This window comes from Podarcis muralis, chromosome 15 (genome assembly GCF_964188315.1).
Source record: "Podarcis muralis chromosome 15, rPodMur119.hap1.1, whole genome shotgun sequence".
Lineage (NCBI taxonomy): Eukaryota > Metazoa > Chordata > Lepidosauria > Squamata > Lacertidae > Podarcis > Podarcis muralis.
This window is the reverse complement of record NC_135669.1, coordinates 1,821,151-1,844,351: the sequence shown is the minus strand read 5'-3', so window position 1 is coordinate 1,844,351 and position 23,201 is coordinate 1,821,151. Positions and strand designations below refer to the sequence as shown.

General features: G+C 43.0%; 1 protein-coding gene across 4 annotated transcripts in view; it reads right to left on the bottom strand.

Annotated features, from left to right (window-relative positions):
• Nucleotides 1-4,509: 4,509 nt before the first annotated feature.
• The window catches only part of NSD3 (nuclear receptor binding SET domain protein 3), an 84,812-nt gene continuing 66,120 nt past the window's right edge, over nucleotides 4,510-23,201 (bottom strand). For all 4 annotated transcript variants that reach the window (XM_028708203.2, XM_028708201.2, XM_028708202.2 and 1 more), the window contains 6 exons: nucleotides 20,471-20,740; nucleotides 16,670-16,786; nucleotides 14,494-14,635; nucleotides 12,618-12,724; nucleotides 12,026-12,230; nucleotides 4,510-11,012 (listed from right to left, as the gene is read on the bottom strand). In XM_028708203.2, coding sequence (XP_028564036.2) covers nucleotides 10,771-11,012; nucleotides 12,026-12,230; nucleotides 12,618-12,724; nucleotides 14,494-14,635; nucleotides 16,670-16,786; nucleotides 20,471-20,740 — 1,083 coding nt within the window. In that variant the 3' untranslated portion in view covers nucleotides 4,510-10,770. The remainder of the gene's footprint in view (nucleotides 11,013-12,025; nucleotides 12,231-12,617; nucleotides 12,725-14,493; nucleotides 14,636-16,669; nucleotides 16,787-20,470; nucleotides 20,741-23,201) is intronic.

Here is a 23,201-nt window from a genome sequence, read left to right as displayed (position 1 = left end):
GAGGAAGGCTTCAAAGTTCTGTCCCCAGGAGTGGCTGCAGAGAGCACTCAACAATTCACTGGGCATCAGATGCCGTTGCTGCTGCTGCTGCAGAAGTGCTGAGGAGCTATTGCCTGGCACTGCTCAGATTTCCCTCCTGCATACAGACCGTGTGCCCTGGCATGAAAGGGCCTGAGTGCTGCAAGGCTCAGAAGCTAGAATTATCTGGCAAGTCCGATCAGACTCAGGACCCACCTGCTCCACCTGAGGACTAGGCCATCCCTATACATTATGTCTCTCCCTCCTCATGTCATGTACAATAACATTTCTAATATTTGATCCCAAGAATGCCAGCCTGCCAGCCAGTCCCCACCCCCTCCCCACTGCTTTTTATGAAATCCCACATCTAGTAGCACGGGCGTAGCCAAATTTTTTGCGGGCGGGGGGGGTTGGGGGTTGGCCTTTTGTTAGGGGGGGGCAGAACCTCAGTTAGCTATGTACCATATTTTTGTTGAGTTTTACTGATCTGGAAGGAAATATGGTTGGTTAAGTGGTTGTGAGGCAGCTGTATCTCACTGGCCTGAAGAGAAGAGGCTTGTAGCCATCTGAGCCTCAGGGATGCCCCCAGGATCTGCAAATGGGTCTGCAGCATCCGTGCCTCTGCCCCCCCCCCCCCAGCAATCTAGTGACAAGAAGTGCTGCTTGTGTACATAGATTAACTGAACCTACCTCAAAAGAGTTGTTGCAAAGATATGGAGGGTGTGGGGAGCAGAGGAAAATGTACACAATCTTGAGCTGGCTAGAAAAGCAAGATACAACTACATGTCACATAGCGCAGAGTTACAATTCCCACATCATGCTAAGAAAGTCAGAAAAGAGGCCTCCTTGCTTTAACTGCAGCATTTCATACCCAAGCAAATAGGTTTGCCAGTCCTCTTTAAGCATGTGCTGTTTCACAGCTTTGCTGCCTGCGCTACCATTAAAATGTTGTATTTTAATCTTGTTTTTAAGTTGTATTCATTCAACTTGGTTTTATTATTGCTTGTTAGCCACCCTGAGCCCGGCCTTGGCTGGGGAGGGCGGGGTATAAATAAAATTATTATTATTATTATTATTATTATTATTATTATTATTATTATTATTACCAGCTCTCAGGGCTGTTGTGAAGATAAAAGAGGGAGGGGAAAGAGTGCACACAGCCTGGAGCTCCTAGGATCAAGACACAAATATACAAGCAACCAGCATGTGTGGAGTCACAACTCTCCACGCATACACAACTTTTTGCCAACCTAAAAGATCATAAAATATAGTCCATGGGAATTTTAACTTGATGTAGCTGTAAGCCGTTTAATTATTTCGTGGGTGCATTTGCCAATTCATTCTGTAGTTCATATTTTTGTTTTATGGTTACTTTCTGCATACTAATAAATGACAAGCAGAACAATAGAGGCTTTGTGGGGGACTTGGAAAACTGGTGGGGAGACACAACTGCAATATCAGTTTTTTCTCAGTAGAAAGTAAACCTCATTTATTGCAAGACAGTTGCTTCCAAAGAAAACATAGCAAAGTCAGTTGTGTTTTATTATGTAAAGGCAGCACATTTGGGTGGATGAAATAAAGTGAACAGGAATGAAGTGCAATCATACCCCCATTTCCCTCCTTCATCCAACTTTTTTTTTTAAAAAAAAGATTTTCGTTAGTTGCAAACACAAATACATCAAATATACATAAATAAAACTAAAAAAAGTAAAGGTTATAAGAGAGAGAAGAAACAAAATGACTAAAAATAGAAAAATAGACAACAAACTTCAAAAAATAAATATTTTCACATCAACTTCTACATAGGGAGTTCAATCCCTTTTTAAACAGCTTCGGCTTGGCTCCTTAATTCGTATCTTGACTTCCTGCTATCGATGAACGTACTTAGTATATCATTTTTTTCCAGATCTGTATTCAAATGGTAAATCTTGGAGAGACAGTCTGACAGTGGGATTTAGTCCGCGTTAAGCCAGGTGATGTTATGGAAGCCTTCTTTTTCCATGTAATTAATAAAGACAGCTCTTTTTCTCCTTGTTCTTTCTTTTGAGTGATTTATTAGATCTGTTAATTTAGCAAGTTCTAAATATTCACTTAATTTTAAGAGCCATTATTCTTTTGTGGGACTTGTATTGCATTTCCAATGTTTCGCTATCACGATCCTTGAGGCTGTGATTACGTACAGAAATCTCTTTTATTTTCCTTTGGGATGAGCATTGTGAAAATGTCCAATAAAAATAATTCTGGCTTTTAAAAATATGTACGTCTAATCATTTTTTTTTATTTCTTCATATATCATGTCCCAGATTTTTTTGATTCTGGGACACATCCACCACATGTGGAAAAGACTCCCCTCTTTTAGATTACATTTTCATCATTTGTTACTAATATTTTTGTTCATTTTAGCCAATTTTGCTTGAGTCAATATACCACTGGTACATCATTTTAAGAAAATTTTCTTTAATCGTGTTAACAGGCTGTGAATCTGATATCATCTTTCAAGAGGTTTTCCCATTTTTCTAATTCTTTATTATATCCCAGGTCTTGCGCCCATTTTACCATTACATCTTTAATTCCGTCTTTTTCTGCTGCTTGGGGAAGTGGGGGGACGACGACGACCCCTTCTGAGCCCCTGGTGGGGGTGGTGAACATCCCTTCCGATTGCTTAGCAATAGTTATTAAGCATCCTTAGCAATGGTGCTCAAGCACTCAATCTGCTTTCACTTTTTGCGCTCTAGCTTTCTTTAGAAACGTCCAACTGACTTAGCTTTCATTTCTTAAAAAACGAACACTAAGTTTGGGGGGCCCTGCTGGCATTTGGCCCAGGACAGAGGCATCCCTTGCATCTGCCCACACCTATCCATGGGTGGCCTTGCTGGGCCTGTATCTTGGCCTTGTGGCTATGGTGGTTTTGCATACGTCAGTAGAAGCCTTGGAGATTTATTAATCCTATGATCTGATGGAAGGGCTTTAAAATACAAGAAATGGAGTGCTATATGTATAATATATATCCCCAGTTTATGGAGCCAGCATCTGCTAAAAACAAGAAACTCATCAAAATTGCGGGTATGGAGCAATAGTGGTGCTAGTCTATAGCAAAACATGCACACCTATAACACCTAGCAAACCGCTTTCTAGCACAGGTGTGGGGAACCTTTGGTATTCCAGATATTGTTGAACTACAACTCCCATCATCCCTGGCAGTTTCTTTCTGGGGCAAGTAAAGCTCTGTGTAGAATTTTTTTTATGAAGTTCTGTGTAAAAATATGCAAAAGCAAGGAGAATCTTTCAGACTGCAGTAAGACAAGGTCAACGATGTAGGTTCTCGTGAGATTTTTAGAAGCCCAGTATAAGGGAAATCCAGCATGAATTACTCTGCCCTCCACCGAGAAAGGGTTTGCCCTCAAACTAACATCTGGTAATTTCCACGTACAGGCAATCTGAAAAAAAGATTTGGACTTTCTTTACCACCCGTCTGCAGTTGTTACTCAGGGTGGTAAACCAATTACAAGAGCCCAGTGAAACAGGTAAGATTAACAGAATCTCACATGGCCACTCCCCATTAGAGCTCTTTTCAGGACCCCTGAATTATATTTCATACTAATCTGCATTTTCTTCTCTTCCCAGCCTCCTAATTCACTAGCCCACCCATCTAAATATTCTGTACTACCACCTCCCCTCAATGATGCCCCATTTCTTTTTAGGTTACCCCATGTTTCAGCTTGCCTTTAATGTTCTCCCAGCGCGATTCTGTCCTCCACAAAACTGCCCTACCTCTTCAGAGATACCCTGGCCAATACAACTTTCTATTACTCACATACTCAGCAACAAATCACCATTCTCCATTTTTCTCCCTAAGAGACAGACTACCTCAATACAATCTTTTCTGTGCTTCAGCCCTCCATTATTCTCTGAACATTCCTTTGGAAAACCCCATTCCTATTTTTATTTTGACACTTTCTCCTTGATACAAGTCACATCTGTTCAATACTCTCCCTCAGTTCCTCCACAAACCCCAAAACAGTTCCATTTATGACTCCCCCAAGGCTTCTACTCCTTCCTCCCTACAGGAGCTCCACTTCTCTCTTCTCCCCTGCAACCACTTCCCAAAGTCAATTCCATGGGGGAAGAGGGGAGAAACTTCAATAGGGCATCACCATCTTTTCCTTTCACATGTTGGAAATTGTTCTCTTCTCAACCCCCCTGGAGCCCGTCCCTGTTTAACATCTTGTTCCACAAAACAAAGCAGACTGGGCAGCTAATCCAAACCTTCAATTCTTTCAGAAAATTATACACATTTTTGACAATTATTGTATGTGGCACTCTTAACAGTTTGCTTGGTATTTTATCCCCAGGCATTTCCCCATTTGTTACCTGCAATATACTTAACAAAAGAGTAACAGATATTTAGTTCTAATCAATTCAAAAATGCTACTCTCAAAATAACCCTTTATGCTTGAAGAGGCAGTGAGAAAAAATAAAATAGTCAAATACTTAATTGGAACATTCAGAACAATTTATTGAAGTCAACCTCAAGCAAAGATTTAATCAGTGGAATGTCATTTTAAAAACCTTTCCAAATTAATTTTCACAGAAGCAAAACCACATCTGAATTCCAAAGTATTTGTAAAATAAAAAAGGCAACATTTCCGTTAATATAATGTACAAAAATTATATGTTCCTACCATCACTCACATTCAGTAAGAAGCTAAAATATTACAGGCAATCCTAGATACACTATGACTAATAAACAATGAGCTATCTATATACAGGTTAACCAAGCTCCATAGATTTCACACTATGCAAGAGAACATAGGCCAAACAACAAAACCCTCCAAAATGTTGTTTAAGTCTCAAAATCTACGCAGCAACATCAAGTCATAATACAGTAATGTCCCCATGGAACATCCCCAGGGAAAAAATAACACGACTTTAAAAGTGTGGAGAGCTTCTATTTGGGTTTGAGAAACTCCTCTAATATATTGACTTTAAAGTGAATAACAATGCTTTTGCTATTAAAGACTCTGGTGATTTTTGTTAAAATAACATTTCACAGAATCTACAAAGGTTGGTACGTAGTAACAAGGTCTACAGAAATAACAATTCTACAAATTCATTGTTACAGATAGAGTACACAGGAATGGAGACAAATTGTTGGTACTGGTGCCCATTGTGCAATATCACATGTGTGGGTACAAATGGATTTTTTTCTTTTCATATAGCAATGTCAGAATAAGCACATACTCTTATAAACAATAAAAAGACACAGTCTTGTTACTAGCCAGTCATAATAGCTATTTTACCATCATGGTTTTCAACGGCAACACAAATTATTTGTTGTTGTTTTTAAAATGGGAGGGGTGATGACACAGGCTAGACACAGATCAATATGAATGAATAAACAAATATAATATTTTCTCCAGTTCTTATTGAAAAATAATTCCTTCGGATGTCCACTTGGGGGGAGAGGACAGGTGTTTGGGAGAGGATTCAACACACTGATTTTATTAATTTCCAAAAGCAGACTTCCAAAACCACCACTACACTGGTTCCTCTGCACAACTGCCAATAGCATCACTAATGGGAAGCTGTGAATGGAGGAACAGCTTTGGCAAAGTGGCAGTGTTTTTCTTTTAACTGAAATGAAGTTAACACGTGGGGGGAAAGGATGTAACCCACCAAGCTCTGCTCCTGAGCATTCTGCACTCCTCTCCATGAAGCTTGTATGGTTTCTGCACCAATCCCACTGGCAGATATGGCAAGCACACAGCAACAGAGCTTGCCACCCCTGGACTTCTGCATGAAAACACAGTTGCAAAGAAACTTCATTTCTTTCTCACCAAAGTCCAGGGAGGGGACCCCTCACCCAACTGCATCTGCACCGCAGCTTGTCATACAACAAATGCTGATTTGCCCAATTCTACCCGCTAAAGCAATCTAAAGCACACCCAGGAGTGTTTTGATAAGTGCAAATATCTTTCCTGAAATGCATGAAGGGGGCAAGAGAAAGAAGACTAACTGATTGTGGAAAAGAAAATATTTTTTAAAGTCATAATGCTGATGTCTTGTACAACTGTCCTTTTTTCTTAAGAGCACAGGAAAAGGAGACACTTTTCAAGTCCTTTCTGTTTGCCTCGTGACCAAGGAACTGAAGCAGAAGTCAGTTTCAGTGTTAAGGTGGGAAAAAGAGAGACTTTCACAATACCATATAAAATACATAAATATAACACAAGCTGTAAAGTAAGAATGGGAACAGCTTCAAGTACATTAAACCCTGAATTCAATGAGGCAGAAGTTCCAATGTTAAAGTGACTAAATTCGTACCAGCGGCAGACCCCCCCCCCCAAAAAAAACACCCAACCCATAACTTCTCAGTATATACAGTCAACTATGGTTAGAAGGTCATTGTCAATGATACTCTAGTAATTACATCTTCCCAACACCACCTGTATATGTTGGAGGCAAAGAGTCCAAGCAAAAAAGACCAATGAAATACCCAATTCCCTTTTTACTTCATGTTAATACAAGTTCTAAAGGGCTGTTTCTCACATAGCAATCTATGTAACACAGATGCACACCTGAGGGCTGCTAAAACACAATGTGAGAAGTGCATACTTGTATGTAAAAACAAACCAAAAGCACCACTCTATAGTACGTACAAACCCTTGTCCGTGAACAGCGGCAGACATGTATGACTGTATGTCTGCATAATGCAGCTGCAAATCACACCCATCTCGAGAGATAAATGGAAAAGTATTGCAAAGATGATAGGGCAGGTGGACGTTCCCAAGAGAAGACGCTTTGCCTTTCCTTAAAATGTAACCCAAATTATTCGTGTAGTTTTGAAGTGCTACCTCGCATGGTGTTCCCTATCTGTCCATTGCTTGCACGTGCTGTGAGCAGAGTGACATCTGATGCAGGGAAAATGCAGGGGGCATCCCAGTCGACTGCATTTCCCTAGTAGGTGTCCACAGACAGGACTCCACTTTGGACAGGAGAATCTGCATCATGCCACATCTGGCTGACCTCTCGGGAACAGCATCAAAACGGCGGCCTTTATTGTGTACTGGTCTTTTTGGAGATGGAATCACATATTGCTATAGCTTTTGATGTGCTTGCAGACAAAAAAAGTGTTTCTTGTGGCAGTGCACCTGTGTTATTAAGACTGTGATGTGAAAAGCAACCCTGAATCTCTGGTGAATGTCATGGTGACAATTCAACCAGAATACTTCCTTACTCTACAGGCAGCGTTCCTGAGCTGAATGTGTCCATTCTTTCATTCCAATGGGCAAGGTAAAAAGAACAGAAACCTGCAGTATTATAGTGGAGCAAGCCAGCAAATACTCCAATCTATGGAGTAAAGCAAACCTTAACATGTTCTACACACAGCCAGATCATCATTTGTGCAAACAGAGTCTAAAGCAATTACACACAAAATTGAATTCCACTGAATTCACAGAACAAGCCTAAGCAAGTTTACTCAGAAGTAGGTCCCACTGTGCTCAATAGGGGTTCACTCTCAGATAAGTGCGTATAAGATTGCAACCGAAATGAGGCAGGACCACCGTGGCCTACTGTATTGGCCAGGCATTGTTCTAGCCCTTTCCACTAACTGCCTGAGGAAAATCTTCAAGCCTTCATTTTAAGTCGTTAGGCAGAAGTGGGGAAAAGCAGGGCAAGAGATAAAGGAGGAGTGCTTAGTCCACCTCTCTGCTTAAGGCAAGCATGCACAGGGGAGAGGAATGCCTGTTTACCAATCCAAATAAAGGCTGTCAACTGGTGCAACCCCATCTTCCAATAAATGGCACTGCTTAAACTGCTCATTTTACAGTGACAAGGTGACAAAATATTTAGAAACCAAGAAAAATAAAGTCCACAAGGATATTAAGACTGACTTGCTTATATGGAAACACTTATTAGTCCATGATTAGTATTTGTTATAAAACTTGTTTAAAATGTCACATTATTGTAGCTCTGCATTTTTAAAAGAAGGCTCCTTGCTGTTTTTCAGTATTATTTTTAAAAAACCAAGTGCTAAAAAGTTAAATAATGATGTATAATAAAAAATTAAAAGAACACTCATAGTCTCCCCTGTTAAGATGTGAAACATTTTAACCTTATGAAGAACCTGTGGGGTTCAAAAGCCACTTTTCCAGCACACCAAAAGGTTCCATCCAAATACAATGCCTTTTCCTCTTCTATACGCATTTCAGTGCATACAATAATTTAAGCTGCTAAGTGACCTGACAATGGAATTCCTATTTATTCCACAGAGAGGGTTGGCTTGACCACTGGTTCAATGAGATATTTTCCTTGGGTGCTGACCTTGTAGGGCAGGGTGGCTAAAAGCCAACACTGTCCACGGTTAACTTAGTAGCTATGTACATTTCAAAACCCATCACTACCTGAATGGCATCTGTTGCCAGGAATAGTTAAGCCTTTGGGGACTGGCTATTTGATCTATCCAAACTCTGCCACAGGAGAACTGAGCACCATCTAGCGCCTCCCACTCCATCAAGTGACAAAGGAGTGTAGGGAAGAGAAGATACAGCAGTCTGAGCGGAGAGTGCTTGCACCATTCTGTGCCCACCAGCTTTATGTAGTGGGCAGGCAGAGCGGCTCTACCATCTTGTGGGAAGGCAAGCTCTGAGCGTGCAATTTTAGATGGGGACAAAATTCTCCCCCAGAGGATTTCTTCCCACTCCTCCTTCAAAATACCAACATGTTGCCAAACAACATATTCAGAAAATTAAAATCTAGTACACAAAAAAACAAAGTGTAGTGTTTTAATTTTTGCCTTTAATATTGCCCCTTAGTTTGGTCAAGTGTGTGGCAACTTCCTTTAGAGCTCTATACCACTCAACTGGCCCACAAGCAGAGCAGGAAGAGGCAATGGAACCTGTTCTGCAATGGGAGTTGCAGAAAGACTCTGCAAAATACTGAAGCTAAAGTACAATTCATACGCTTTGCAGAAATGTAGTGTGTTTGCCTGTACAAAAGGAGGAAAGTAAGTTGCATTTTCTCTTAAATTAGAAGCATTTTAAAAGCAGCAGAGGGTGGCTGATGGGAGGAAGCCTATTGAAAAAGCTGAGCCAGGAAACAGCCTACTGTCTTCTTTTCTGGTACTGACCAGTCTATATCTGAAGTTGAACTTTTCCACATAAATCAATGCATGGTTATAATTACAGTAAGTGTCTCTGGACACATTTAGAGAGCACTCATTGGGAGAAAGTTGGTAAAATTGGCTACTGTACTGTTGCTTTGCGAAGAGCTATTAACAAACATGATCCCTTCTGGGATACAAACATTGCTTTTGTTAGACTGATGGTATCACCATGGGCCATTTTATACCCTGTACAGTTAAAGAACGTACTTTTAAAGACATTCAGGTTTTTATTTAATCAAGAGATTTCGTACGACCAAGCCACACACCAAAATCAGCTATAGAGCCCCAGAACAAATAACCAAAACTCACAGTATCCTAGGTCCTCAGAAAGTAGGAGGAGCCTGGACCAAGGAAATGAACCTATCAGATATTGGCAAGCATGCCACAGAGCAAGCATGGATTGGACATTAAAAATGCACACTGAAGGCCAAATTCTGCCTCTCAAATTTGAAAGGGAAAGCATAATCAGGGGCTAAACCAGCAGAGACCTCGGAGGGCCAGGTGGCAAATCCTGCACAACACGTGGCCCATAAAACAAGAGTTTAGTGGAGCCCAGTTAGGGCAGAACCTGGGAGTGCAAACTCTGAAGGCAGTAGATTTTTACTTTGCACCCTGCACTATGGCAAGACTTACAACAAGCAAGGAAAGCACTGTTTAATCATTCTTTTCACGGTAGAAAAGTGACTTATGCTTAATTAAACTGAATGGTGGACAAGACACCAGATGCCCCCAGGTACCTCAAGCTATTTCCCATTATCTAAAGTGAATTATTGTGGACGCAATCTTTCAGAAGCAGCTGCTCCCCAAGCACTTTCAAAATGAAGTGGGGTTTCAAACACGGCATGTAAGAAGTCTACAGTTTCACCATTTTCTGAAAATGTAGTTTCAAACAGAATGCACTTCAAGAGTAAGCAGATCACAACTAGTTTGCTGTGGGAGAACCTCTAGTATGATCACTCTTCATTCAGTTAAAGTGACATAGACCAGCCCTCATCTCAAAACTTTTCGTCATGGTGAACGTACTGGAATGAGGCCATGTCACTTGCCAGCTGCCACGATAGGCTCTTGCTCCAGCCCCTAATAAGATTTATCTAAAAGGCTATTGGTGTGCAGAGGCTTTTTCTCATGTTTCTAAAACTAGACAGGAAAATAACCCTACAGATACATCCATAGATACCAGGCTGGTGTTGCTACTCCTTTTAGACACACTGACCGTAGTAGGACGCAAAATCCTCAAAGTCCATTAAAATTTAAATAAATAAATATTTTGCTATGTTTGGTTTCCACACTCAGAGAAGATACTTTAAACATGATGCCTCTCCCCCCACAAAAATGTCGGAAAGGCTTCCTCTTCTAACAAAAGGTTGCCAAGACACTTCATCCCGTTTCTCAAGGGCAAATGGATCGGAGCGCAGGTGCTACAGGCTGCCAACGGCCACACAGACTCAGGTGGCCCCTGTCTGAGTTCCAGGGAAGCCACCCCAAAGACAAAAAGAGAGGATGCCATGGCACTTTATCCAAATTCACAATAATGTGCCACTCAGTGGGGCGGGGGGCAAGGTGGGTTGTTGTTTTAAGGAAAGGAAAGTTTATTCCTTCGAATCTTCCTCAGGATTCTGCTGTTCCAATCGGCGTTTGATCTTGCTCCAATACTCTGGTGCCACAGGAGCCTTGGGGTTGTGTTCAGAGCAGCACGGACGCCCATCCAAGCCAGAGGCCACAAGGGCCCCTTTTTCATGATCCTTGCAATAAGAATGGGGGCAGAACTCACAGAACGAAGAGGCAGGGCTGCTGCAGATGTCACACTGGTGCCACGGACATTCCCATTTTCCTGAAAACAGAGCAGGGTGTGGGGAGATATTAGTGCAGGCACTAGGAAGCAAATATCCTGTTACCAGATTGCCAAGGCACACATAGTTCCAGCTCACACATAATGCCAAGCCACATTTTATCTCAGGTACTTCTCTCTCCTCTTGTACACTCCAGGTTTTTAATTACTTTCTCTGCAGCATACACCACAGTTTTATGTCCTATCCAGCAAACACTGGTTTGAAGCTGCCTAAGAATCCTGTGCGAGATTTAAAGCATAAACCAACGTTTGAAATGGCAAACTATTGCTTGCTCTAAACAAGGGGATTCTGCAATCTAAATCTGAGAGGCAAAGTTTGAGGAAACAATTTAGCTCAGTTCTATTCTCAATATAAAAAAGAAAACAAGACTTTAATAAACCACATGCTAATGTAGTTTATTGGTCCCACTCACAGGTGGCACTGTGGTCTGAACCACTGAGCCTCTTGGGCTTGCAAAGTGCAAGGTCGGCGGTTCGAATCCGCGTGATGGGGTGAGCTCCTGTTGCTCTGTCCCAGTTCCTGCCAACCTAGCAGTTCGAAAGCAAAGCACACCAGTGTGAGTAGATAAATAGGTACCACTGTGGCAGGAAGGTAAACAGCATTTCCGTGCACTCTGGCTTCTGTCCCGGTGTGCCAGAAGCAGTTTAGTCATGCTGGCCACACGACCCAGAAAAACTGTCTGCAGACAAACGCCGGCTACCTGGCTTGAAAGCGGAGATGAGCCCCTCACCCCATGGTCGATTTTGACTGGACTTAACCGTCCAGGGGTCCTTTACCTTCACCTTTACTTGATCCCATTATTATTAACCATCATATATGCCAGGGATGGAGAACTTGTACCCCCTCCCTTCCCTCCGGGATGTTGTTGGAATATCAAACTGTTTCCTAGGTGTCACAAAGTTAAACAGGTGAACTCTGCCTGCTCTTAATAATTCCACACAGAGGTTCATGGCTACCAAGAAAAACCTGTAAAGTCAAGTCAGGAAGCACCTACCAAAGGGTGGCTGTGTCAAGTTAAGGCAGAGGAGGTGGTATGCTTTGGGACAGTCTTTTTTGTCACACATGACCAATTCACCTCCATCTCCACACTGGAAACAGTTGTCCTCATGCATCTGCTTCTGCTCTGTTTTTATCTTCCGCTTCTTCTGTTTTAATTTTGCATTCTTTGCTTTCTCTTCATTTGCTGTTGCACACGCCGTCTAGCAGTTGGAGGAAAGAGTCACCAAGTCACTGGATTAGACAACTTTAACTGTCAGAGGTCCTTTACCTTTTACCATTAAAAAGAAGAGCCAACCCCCGCCCTTCCTTCTGTTTCTCAGGCTCTGGCACTGACACCTGAAGACACCAGTAGCCAGTAACAAAAAGTAGTACATCACCCAAATAGATCCAAGCAGGCACCAGATGTTTTGTACATGCTGTGTGTGTTTATAACAAGAAAGAACAGGGACGGATGGTCCCGTTTTTCTCCCACAATGAGCTTTACCACATACATTGGGGAGGTTCGGGCACCCCGTGTGACATTAAGCATGAAGGTTTCTATTTGCCGATTCTGTCCCAGAGGGCTTTACTCCGCTTGCACAACTAACCTTTGGCCGCACTCCTAGGAATCCACTGCAGTTATCTGCTCCACAGTGGCATTCTGTCCTGCCATTCCCCAGGCAATCCAAATTATAGTTAAACGTTAATTCCATCCCTAGAAGTTCAAAAGAAGCACTTTACACACTAGCTGTTTGTGAAACAATGTCAGCATCAAGTGTATTTCAGAAAATTATGATGCGCCAGCACATGTCAAATCTTAAAAGAGGTTGGACAAGTAAGCAACATATTTTTTAAAATGTGATTGCCCCTCTTGCCCATCAAGGTCAGAGCATTTCAGCCAAGAAATTTCTTCTAAACTGACCTGGTGTTATGGCTTTCAGGATACAGGTCCCTTGCCTGCCCTATTTCTATATGGTATATGCACATGTGAATTCCACACTTGTTCTTCTACACTTATCCTTAAAACATTAAAAACAGTTCAGAATGAATTACCATGACAACTAGAGCGGATCCGTATCACACATGTATGTCAAGGGTAAAGAGGTGCATCTGCAGCATTTGGCAAAAACTGTGCAATGAATTTGCCAGAAAGGGAATCCACAATAGCAGCCACCCAAATGTCAATGGGAAGCCCACAAGTATGACATGAACAGAAGAGCACTCTCCCCCCGCAACTGAGACTGAAGGAGCACCACAACCGATATTGGAGTACAAAGCCATCATGACGAGAAGAGCTGGGCAATATATTGGGAAATTGTCTGAAACCAGTATGGCGTTCAGATCGTGATACCAGTTTCAGACATTTTGAGCTGGCAGTACATCACACCAGCTCAAATTGCCTGCAGACAGCGAAGGCGCAGGCAGATGGAGCCTGAGAGGGTTCTGGGAGAGCACCTTCTTGGGCTCTGCCTGCCTGTGCCTTTGAGGAATCCGCCTGCCTGTCCGGCTCACACGAGTCAGAGCAATATGGGGGCTCACTCAGCTAAGGGGTAGGAGACGTCCCATTCCCAGTGGAGTAGTTTAAGGAAGTTCTTGCAGCCTTCCAGCTCACATGAGCTAGAGAGGCATCAGGGCTTGCTCAGCAGGGCTGGGCATGTCTCTCGGCTGTGTCTTCCTCCCCTAAGGTGGAAAGGAAGAAGCAACCAAGACACATTCAAGACATTGTGATATAATGGTATATTGTGATATTTAGATCTTGAAAACCAGATGTTGCTCAGCCCTAATGACTAGCAGCTATCGAAAGTGTTATCCTCCATGGATTTGTCAAATTCCCATTTAAAGCCATCCAAGTTTGTGGTCATTACTCTATCTCACAGCAGCAAATTCTATAGTTTAAACATGCACTGTGCAAAGAAGTACTTTTTTGTCTGTCCTGAGTCTTCCAACATTCAGCTATATTGGAGAACCCAGGTTCTAGTATTATGGGAGAGTAAGGAAAACTTCTCTTACTCCACACCACACATGGTTTATACACCTCTTTCATGCTGCACCTTACTCACCTTGTTTACTCAGAGTAGACTAGCTAAAATCAATGATCCTTATTTAGTCTTGTTTATTACATTCAGTGGGTCTATTCTGAATAGGGCACTGTATGCCTCCCTTTTTGTCTAAAGCAAAAGACCTTGAATCATGGCAGTGACAGGCCTTCTGTGCCCATTCAGTGCTCATGTGATAAAAAGTGTGAGAATGGTCTCAACCACCGCAGACCCTTCCTGATTCCACTGCAGAACGTGGCTGTTGTGCTGCCACTTCTCTATCCCCTACCTGAGGATCAGGACCATCACCCAATTATATTGTTGCACTACAGAGCAACAATTTACAGTATTACGGATCCTCAAGAAAAAGGCAAGAAAAGGTTGCAAGGCAGGCGAGGAAGACAGAGTAACATTAAAAGGAAATGGAGCAACACCAAAGCACTCTTACCTGCAGGAATATCACAGAGAGCGAAGAGCCCAACTCGGACATCTCCACTCACTGTCCATTTCTGAGTTTCACAGTTGGGGTTGCAGCTGTGGTTCATAAAGCGAGAGTAATTTCCCTTGGGGCCAGCATCTATTATACGGTCCTTCAAAAAGACCAAAGAACAGAGACACAATCATATACAAAATGTATAAGACTTAAGTTTGAATCCATCCTGTTGTAGCAAAAAGCAACACACTTTCTTGTGCCAGATATTAAGTTACCTCAAGACTCTTCAAAGTTTCAACAAAACTATCTGCAGATAACATTCACTGAGACAGGAAAGAATTTAGGCACAAACCAATGTGGAACTGTGTTTGTAGAGAAGTAACTGGCCCAGAAATACAAAGTGCTTCTACCACATGAAAGCCCTGAATGGCAAATGCTAAGCACTGCCAGAGGGGAGATCGTGACTGAACAGGTCCAACTTGCAGGTTTCCCATATGCGACCCTCCTAAGAACAGAATGCTGCACACGGTGGGTCTTCCACCTGATTCTGCAGGGTCTGTCTCCCAGCACCAACTTTACCTCAGTTCGAACTAGATGTGTGAACTCCATATATTCAGAAGGTTTGTGGCTCATGGCTCATATCAAGATGAACCAGCGGGTGGGGCTAGGGCAATGGGTTGGTCCTTACTACTGGGATGAACAAGCAAAAAACGAAGAAAAAACCCTGTCGCCTCTCCCCGCACAATACACAGAGCAGAAGTTCCACTCACGAGACCCAGCAGTTTGTGCTGGACTGCAAACAGACATGTGACACGCAACAATCTCATGTCTGCAACAAAAGGTGGAATGGAATCTCCCAACACATGCTGCTGCCAAATGCTGACCGCAGCACAGAAGCACAAGGCCTCCGCTAAGTGTGAGGCTGAAGGGCAACAAGCAGATTAGCATGAGATTTCAAGCAAGTGGGGAGTGCGTGCTTGCAGGTGCGACTTCTTAGGGTGAGGTGGCCTTGGGGGGCACATTCTCTGAGGCCAATTATGCCTGGTATTAGAGGCAGAGCGTGATGGCAGCTTCACCTGGCAGCTTCGCACAGAGGATGAAGCCGATGCCACTCCCAAGTCCCTTTGCTGCCAGCGCTGCTTCCAAGATGGGCTGCTGGTAGCAGAGGGACTCAAGAGCAGTGGTGGCTTCACCCAAGGTATACTTCCAGGTGAAGCCGCCACCGCGCTCTGCCCCTCATACCACAGAGGGAGGAGCAAACTGCATCACCAGAGCGATTCAGCTTGTTTCTCCCTCAGCTTCTTTAAACTGCTCCACAAAGGCTTGGGCAGCAATGTGTTCCTGAGCAGAGCAGTTTGAAGAAGCCCCCACCCCGTCTCCAGCTCACATGAGCCAGAGGCAAGGAGGCAGCTCCATTACACAGCTGAGCGAGCCCCAATGCCTTGCACACAAGCCAGAGAGACATCAGGGTTCCCTCAGCTGGGGGGCAGGAGCCTTTGCACCCCCCAGCTGAGCAGTGCAAGGAAGCCCCAGTGAGGAGCCGAGGTTGAGGCAGCCTGCTCCCTCTGCACGCTGAGGATGGATTCCCTCCACCCCCCGTGCCTGGCGCTGGGAACAAGCTGCGTTGTCCCTGGCCTCGCGAAGTGCTGCGGGAAGAGTGGCGGCAGTCACCCAGGGCCTCGCAGGGCTGGGGCCAACACAGCTTGTTGTTTCAATATTGCGGTGTAACCCCAGATTGTGTTCTGAGGCTGGTGACAAATTGTGATTTTGAAAAGCTGACATCACCCAGCCCTAAGGACAATTCCTAGCTATAACTTTTTTTTTTTACACAGTTTGCCACTCACTGCATTTCAGACTCAACAGGCAAGTAGTTGCCCTTGTAATTCCACCTGAATGAGTGGCCTCATGCTTTATGAAGGCTTCATTGATATCTCAATCCAGTTTCTAATTGCCTGATTCCCACATACCCTTGCAGTAGCATCACCACACTCCCTGCAAGGATATGGTGGAGCAGCCAGCCAGCTAGGCTGAATAGGCTCATTTCAAGCCTTTTGCAATGTCACTCATTGTGGTAACCCATGCAGTGGATGTCACTTACTGGGATTTCAGTGGCATTTAAAGTGTAACTCATTTGAAACTGAGATGGCATTACATGAACCAGTCCCACATAGAGAGAATGTCTTCTTTTTACCTTTGTAACAGTTAACATATAAAAATTGGTCACACTGTTCTCATGTGCTCGTTTGATTCGCAATCTGCATTCTTCCTCATCAATTAGCTCACCAACATACTCGTTGACAAATTCACCCTGAAAAGATTAAAAAGAAATGCATGCTGGCAATTTGTGATGCTACTGCAAGGAATAAACACCAAAAATAAATCCCTTGTTAGGAGACAAGCATAGAATCATAGAGTTGGAATAGACCACAAGGGCCATCGAGTCCAACCCCCTGCCAAGCAGGAAACACCATCAGAGCACTCCTGACATATGGTTGTCAAGCCTCTGCTTAAAGACCTCCAAAGACGGAGACTCCACCACACTCCTTGGCAGCAAATTCCACTGTCGAACACCTCTTTCTGTCAGGGAGTTCTTTCTAATGTTTAGGTGGAATCTTCTTTCTTGTAGTTTGGATCCATTGCTCCGTGTCCGCTTCTCTGGAGCAGCAGAAAACAACCTTTCTCCCTCCTCTATATGACATCCTTTTATAGAGTTGAACATGGCTATCATATCACCCCTTAACCTCCTCTTCTCCAGGCTAAACATGCCCAGCTCCCTTAGCCATTCCTCATAAGGCATCGTTTCCAGGCCTTTGACCATTTTGGTTGCCCTCCTCTGGACACATTCCAGTTTGTCAGTGTCCTTCTTGAACTGTGGTGCCCAGAACTGGACACAGTACTCCAGGTGAGGTCTGACCAGAGCAGAATACAGTGGCACTATTACTTCCCTTGATCGAGATGCTATACTCCTATTGATGCAGCCCAGAATTGCATTGGCTTTTTTAGCTGTCGCGTCACACTGTTGGCTCATGTCAAGTTTGTGGTCAAACAAGACTCCTAGATCCTTTTCACATGTACTGCTCTCAAGCCAGGTGTCACCCCATCTTGTATTTGTGCCAGCAGTGTGGTACAGCAGAAAAAGAGATTGAAACTTGAATCATGCACCACTAAAATGAACTGTGTGGCCTTTGGTAAGATAATCTAAATACAGTCATTTGCAAAAAGGTTACAGTGCCCTCACAGAATAACGCTGAAGAGGTTCATTCAATAAAAATCATTAAGCATTTTGGAAGCATATACACATCTGTGAATTAGCAAGCAATGGGACCACGGAAACCTTTGCAGCGGCTTAAGGCACATATACTTTGTATTAAAGACGGAAGTAGAACTACATTTCCTTCTAACATAATTTTTATGATCCCTCCCAATTCTGTCTCGCTTGAGGCCTTCTAAAACCCAAAGAAATATGCTTCTACTAAATATGCTTAATTAATTTAAAACATTTCTCCCTTTATCAAAAGATTAACAGGAAGTGTACAAAGTGTGAAGAAAAATGAATTCATAGACAAGATATAAATGCAATTTAAAACCAGTAAATAAACAAAATTAAGTAGAATGAGACAAAAAAAAAAAATGTTACAATCCAAACCACTTAAGAGCAAATAAGAACAAAAATCCAACCACAACCTAAAAATTCCTGGGCAAATAGGAAAGCCGTCAAGAAGCTGGCAGTGTCAGCTCAAAGAACAACTGCTTGAGGAAGAAATGCCAAACTTGGCGTGTGACAGCAGAAAGGGCCCTCTTCCAGCGATCGAAGCTCCCGTTGTTCCAGGCGCATTTTGCAACAAGGAATTTCATTAACGCGAGCATTTTCTGAGCTCTGGGTACAGTACAGCGCCTAAGATTTCAGATTAAAACTGCAGAGTGGAAGGAGAGGAGGACCTTTTTCTCCCTCCCCACTTCCAGCTACTCTCTGAAGACTGGAAAAGAGACCCTCTTAAGAACATTAGGGGCGGGCAGGAGAAGCATGGCTTTGTTTTTTGCAGTCTCCAGAGGAGGACTAGACCATGTGAAAATGACTATAAGATTTTAGCTGCAGTTCATTCATTTTCAGCTTTGTATTCTTGTTATAAAAAAGTGCACCTAGACATTCCATTGTTGTGCCCACAACCTGGGTTTAAGATGCCATTTAGCTCCTAGCTTTCCTATCTCAGTTTCTAACACTGCCCTCTACCTTGTAGAAGCCTAATGCAGGCTGCTTGAAACAGGGCCTCTATACATCTTAAGACATTCTAAACTTTATTTGGGGCAGTTTCAGCTGTGCCTGTAGCAGGTAAACCATTTAACTGTTTTTAATATATGTAGCTGCTTCATTATGTTTTTATTGTATTGCTAGAATACTTCCAAGATGTTTCACAGAAAGCAAATCATAAATTAAATAAATACTATTGGTGAGGATTCAATAAAACTTGCATTTTATTTTATAAGAGACTGCTTTTGGCACATGTGCTGGAAAAATGTAGATAGCTTTTAAAACAGGGTGGGACTCTTGTGAGCCCCCCTTCCTTCATGATGTTGCTGATCTATGGCTCTCCTCATCTTTAGCCCCTGGCCATATTAGCTGCAGCTGATGGAGAGAGCTCAGAAAAGTCAGCTTAGCTACTGTCACTGGGCAACGGGCTCTAGGAAGACCGCTGAAGCCTAAATATTTTATTCATCACATGTGGATTCACAGCCAACCATGGGTGACCAACAGCTTGAGTCAAAAATATTTCCAGTTTTGTTTACTGGAGATATTTTCACTCCAGTCTTTATCCAAGTAAGTTGCCAGGGTGGTAAATATGAAAAATCAAAATTAAATCAATAAAGCACCCCCATAAAACAGAGGTGGTGTACTCCAGTCTGACAACATCTCTGAGGCACCACATTGGCTAACCCTGTACTAAAACTGTATTCTTTATGCTTAATCTGAAATTTCATTTCTGCTGATTACAGGTGACACAGGAATAATGGCAGTGTTGCCTGCCAACTGTTTCTTTTGTCATAATAATAAAACTTATTATTAACAGTAAGGTAAAAGTAAAGGGACCCCTGACCATTAGGTCCAGTCGTGACCGACTCTGGGGTTGCAGCGCTCATCTCGCTTTACTGGCCGAGTCATACAGCTTCCAGGTCATGTGGCCAGCATGACTAAGTCGCTTCTGGCGAACCAGAGCAGTGCAAGAAAACACCGTTTACCTTCCCACCGGAGCGGTACCTATTTATCTACTTGCACTTAGGGGTGCTTTTGAACTGCTAGGTGGGCAGGAGCTGGGACCGAGCAACGGGAGCTCACTCCGTCGCGGGGATTCGAACCGCTGACCTTCTGATCGGCAAGTCCTAGGCTATGTGGTTTAACCCACAGCGCCACCCGCGTCCCATTATTAACAGTAGGGATCCCCAAATATTTGAGTTGTACATTTAAAACCAATCTGACCAACAAGAATTATTTTCACCTACTCTGTCTCAAGAAAGGGACGCAGGTGGCGCTGTGGGTAAAACCTCAATGCTTAGGACTTGCTGATCGTAAGGTCGGCGGTTCGAATCCCCGTGACGGAGTGAGCTCCCGTCGTTCGGTCCCAGCTCCTGCCCACCTAGCAGTTCGAAAGCACCCCTAAGTGCAAGTAGATAAATAGGGACCGCTTTTCTAGCGGGAAGGTAAACAGCGTTTCCGTGTGCGGCGCTGGTGCTGGCTCGCCAGCTGCAGCTTCGTCACGCTGGCCACGTGACCCGGAAGTGTCTTCGGATGGCGCCGACTCCCAGCCTCTTGAGCGAGATGAGCACGCAACCCTAGAGTCGATCACGACTGGCCCGTACGGGCAGGGGTACCTTTACCTTTACTCTGTCTCAAAGTTTATTTGTATGGGCTACAATGCAAGGGAAGACACCCCCCCCCAAAGCAGCCATCTATTTAAACACTCTACAACAGTTCAAAAGCATTCATCCTATATGTTACCTTCTTAATGCTGCGTTTTGTCCTCAGACCCCAGCCGCGCTGGTCCGTTTTTATAATTTCTGCTTCTGGGTAGAGTCTTTTGGTGAAGCACTGGTTCTGGCAGCGCTCTCCTGCAGGGCAAACCTGGGGGTGGCATTCATACTGCAGCATTCGATTCAGACACTCTGACTCCAGGCCACAAGGGTTTTCGTCAGTTGGCTTACAGTTACATCGAGGGATTTCTGACAAGTCTGCAACTTGGATCTGAACTTTCCCTACTACTTTGTTGGACTGTGAAACAGAAAAAGAAGAAAAGATAAAATGTGTAATTCTAACACTTGCATGCAAGCACACACAGAGATTTGGTTCATATATGCATGTACATCATTTGCACTCTCAGAATTTAGTAAACCATGCACCCCCCCCCCCCGGAAAAGTACCAAGTTTGAAATTCCATTTGTGGTTTTCGTATGGCTACTTTTGGGGACAGACTACAGCACAGTGGCAGAGTGCATGCTTTGTATTTAGAAGGTTAGATCCTTGACATTTCCTGTTAAAAATTCAGATAGCTGGTGATGGAAAACCTTTGCCTGTCAAGGGACTTCTGGTTTGCCATGACTCATATCCGGGCACATGTTCGTTCTCTCCAGGGGCAAACCTGATCGCTGTAGGGGACCTGGGGGGCAACGCGGCCCCCAAAGGCTCAGGTGGGTGTCCTGAGACCCTAGAAGCCTCTGTGGTGCTAAAAAGAAAGATTCCCGGTCCACGTGTGAGAAGCGAGGCGAGGGGACTAATGTTTTATAAACTAATGTTGGTAGACAAGGAAAAAGCATTTGATAACATCTCCTGGAACTTCATGAAAAGATTAATTAACCAAATGGGTTTTGAAGAAACTCTGCAAAGGAATTGGGGCAATATACTTGGAGCAGCGGGGACGTGGGTGGCGCTGTGGGTTAAACCACAGCGAGATAAACTTATCATAAATAGCAGTATTACATATAGTTGCAATACAAGGAAAGGGACATGGCAGGGGTGCCCTCTGTCCCCACTAATATTTATTTTGATTTTGGAAATATTGAATAGGAAAATAAGTAGTGATGAAAATACAAGAGGAATTGTAGTAGGGGGAAAATCATTTAAATTGAAAGCCTTCACTGACAATTTGATAGTTACGACTGAAAACCCAAAAGAATGCTTACCAAAAGTGCTGGAAATGATTAAAGAATTTGGACAGGTGGTGGGTTTTAAACTCAATAGTAAAAAAACAAAACTGCCGATTAAAAATATGGAAACCCAAGAAAAAGAGGAACTAGAAAGGATTTCCAGATTGACAATTAGTAAGAAAGTAAAATATCTAGGAATATGGCTTAGGCAAAAAACAACAACTTATTTTAAGATATTAAGACCTGGAAAGAGATTTTTAAAAAATATGGAGATCTGGAATAGACTTAACTTATCATTATGGGGGGAAATATCCACTATAAAGATGAATGTGCTTCCAAGGATGCTTTTATTCTTTCAATCAATTCCTGTGATCGGGGGAACGGGCTATTTCAAGGAATGGCAGAAGGATTTCTCTAGATTTATATGGCGGGGGGGACCCAGGATTAAACACAAATTGCTGATAGATATAAAGGGGGGGGGTTTCCCTGCCAGACTTGAAATTATATCACGAAACTGCCAGTGTCTCCTGGATCCGGGAATGGATGATGTTACAAAATACCGATCTGCTCGACTTGGAAGGATTTTATAATCGATACGGATGGCACACCTACTTAGGGTATGATAAAGTCCATAAAGGTTTCTTGAACCATGTCATAAGAAAATCTTTATATTTGGTGTGGTCTAAATATAAAGATCTGCTAGAGCCTAAAAAGCCATGGTGGTTATCACTGGTAGAGGCATTCTCTGTTTAAAAAAAGAATATGAAAGGAAACTGGGCAACTTACAAAGTATTATTGGAAGAGGTAGAAAACCGACTCAAATTAAAAATTTGTTTTGAAGAAATTCAAACGCATTTATCTGACTGGTTACAATATCATCAGCTTAATGAGACATTTAAAATAGATAAAAGGAAAGGTTTTTCTACAGAGCCATGTAGACTCGAGAAAGAACTACAGTGGTACCTCAGGTTAAGAACTGAATTCGTTCTGGAGGTCCGTTCTTAACCTGAAACACCACTTTAGCTAATGGGGCCTCCTGCCACCGCTGCGCTGCTGCTGCGCGATTTCTGTTCTCATCCTGAAGCAAAGTTCTTAACCCGAGGTACTATTTCTGGGTTAGCGGAGTCTGTAACCTGAAGCGTCTGTAACCCGAGGTACCACTGTAATTCAAAACAAAGACAAATCACTCTCTAAAATGTATAGACTCCTCCTATACTGGGAAGTCAAAGAGGAGGAAGTTAAATCGGTAATGATCCAATGGGCCAGAGATTTTGGTTATAACATTCTAATGGAAGCCTGGGAAAGATTATGGAGGGAAGACTTGAAGTTTACTGCATGTTACACCCTGAAAGAGAACTTTATGAAAATGCTATACCGGTGGTATTTAACACCATCAAAATTGGTTAAAATGTATAGAACCAGGTCAAGCATTTGTTGCAGATGTAGAGAGGCGGAGAGTATGATGATTCACATGTGGTGGAATATAATGAGCTCAAAAATATGTTTAAAATCTCCTTTGAAAAAAACCCCGAATGTACATATAGACATTCCAAAAAAATTGAGGAAAATCTTGCAACAGTGAATGCAAC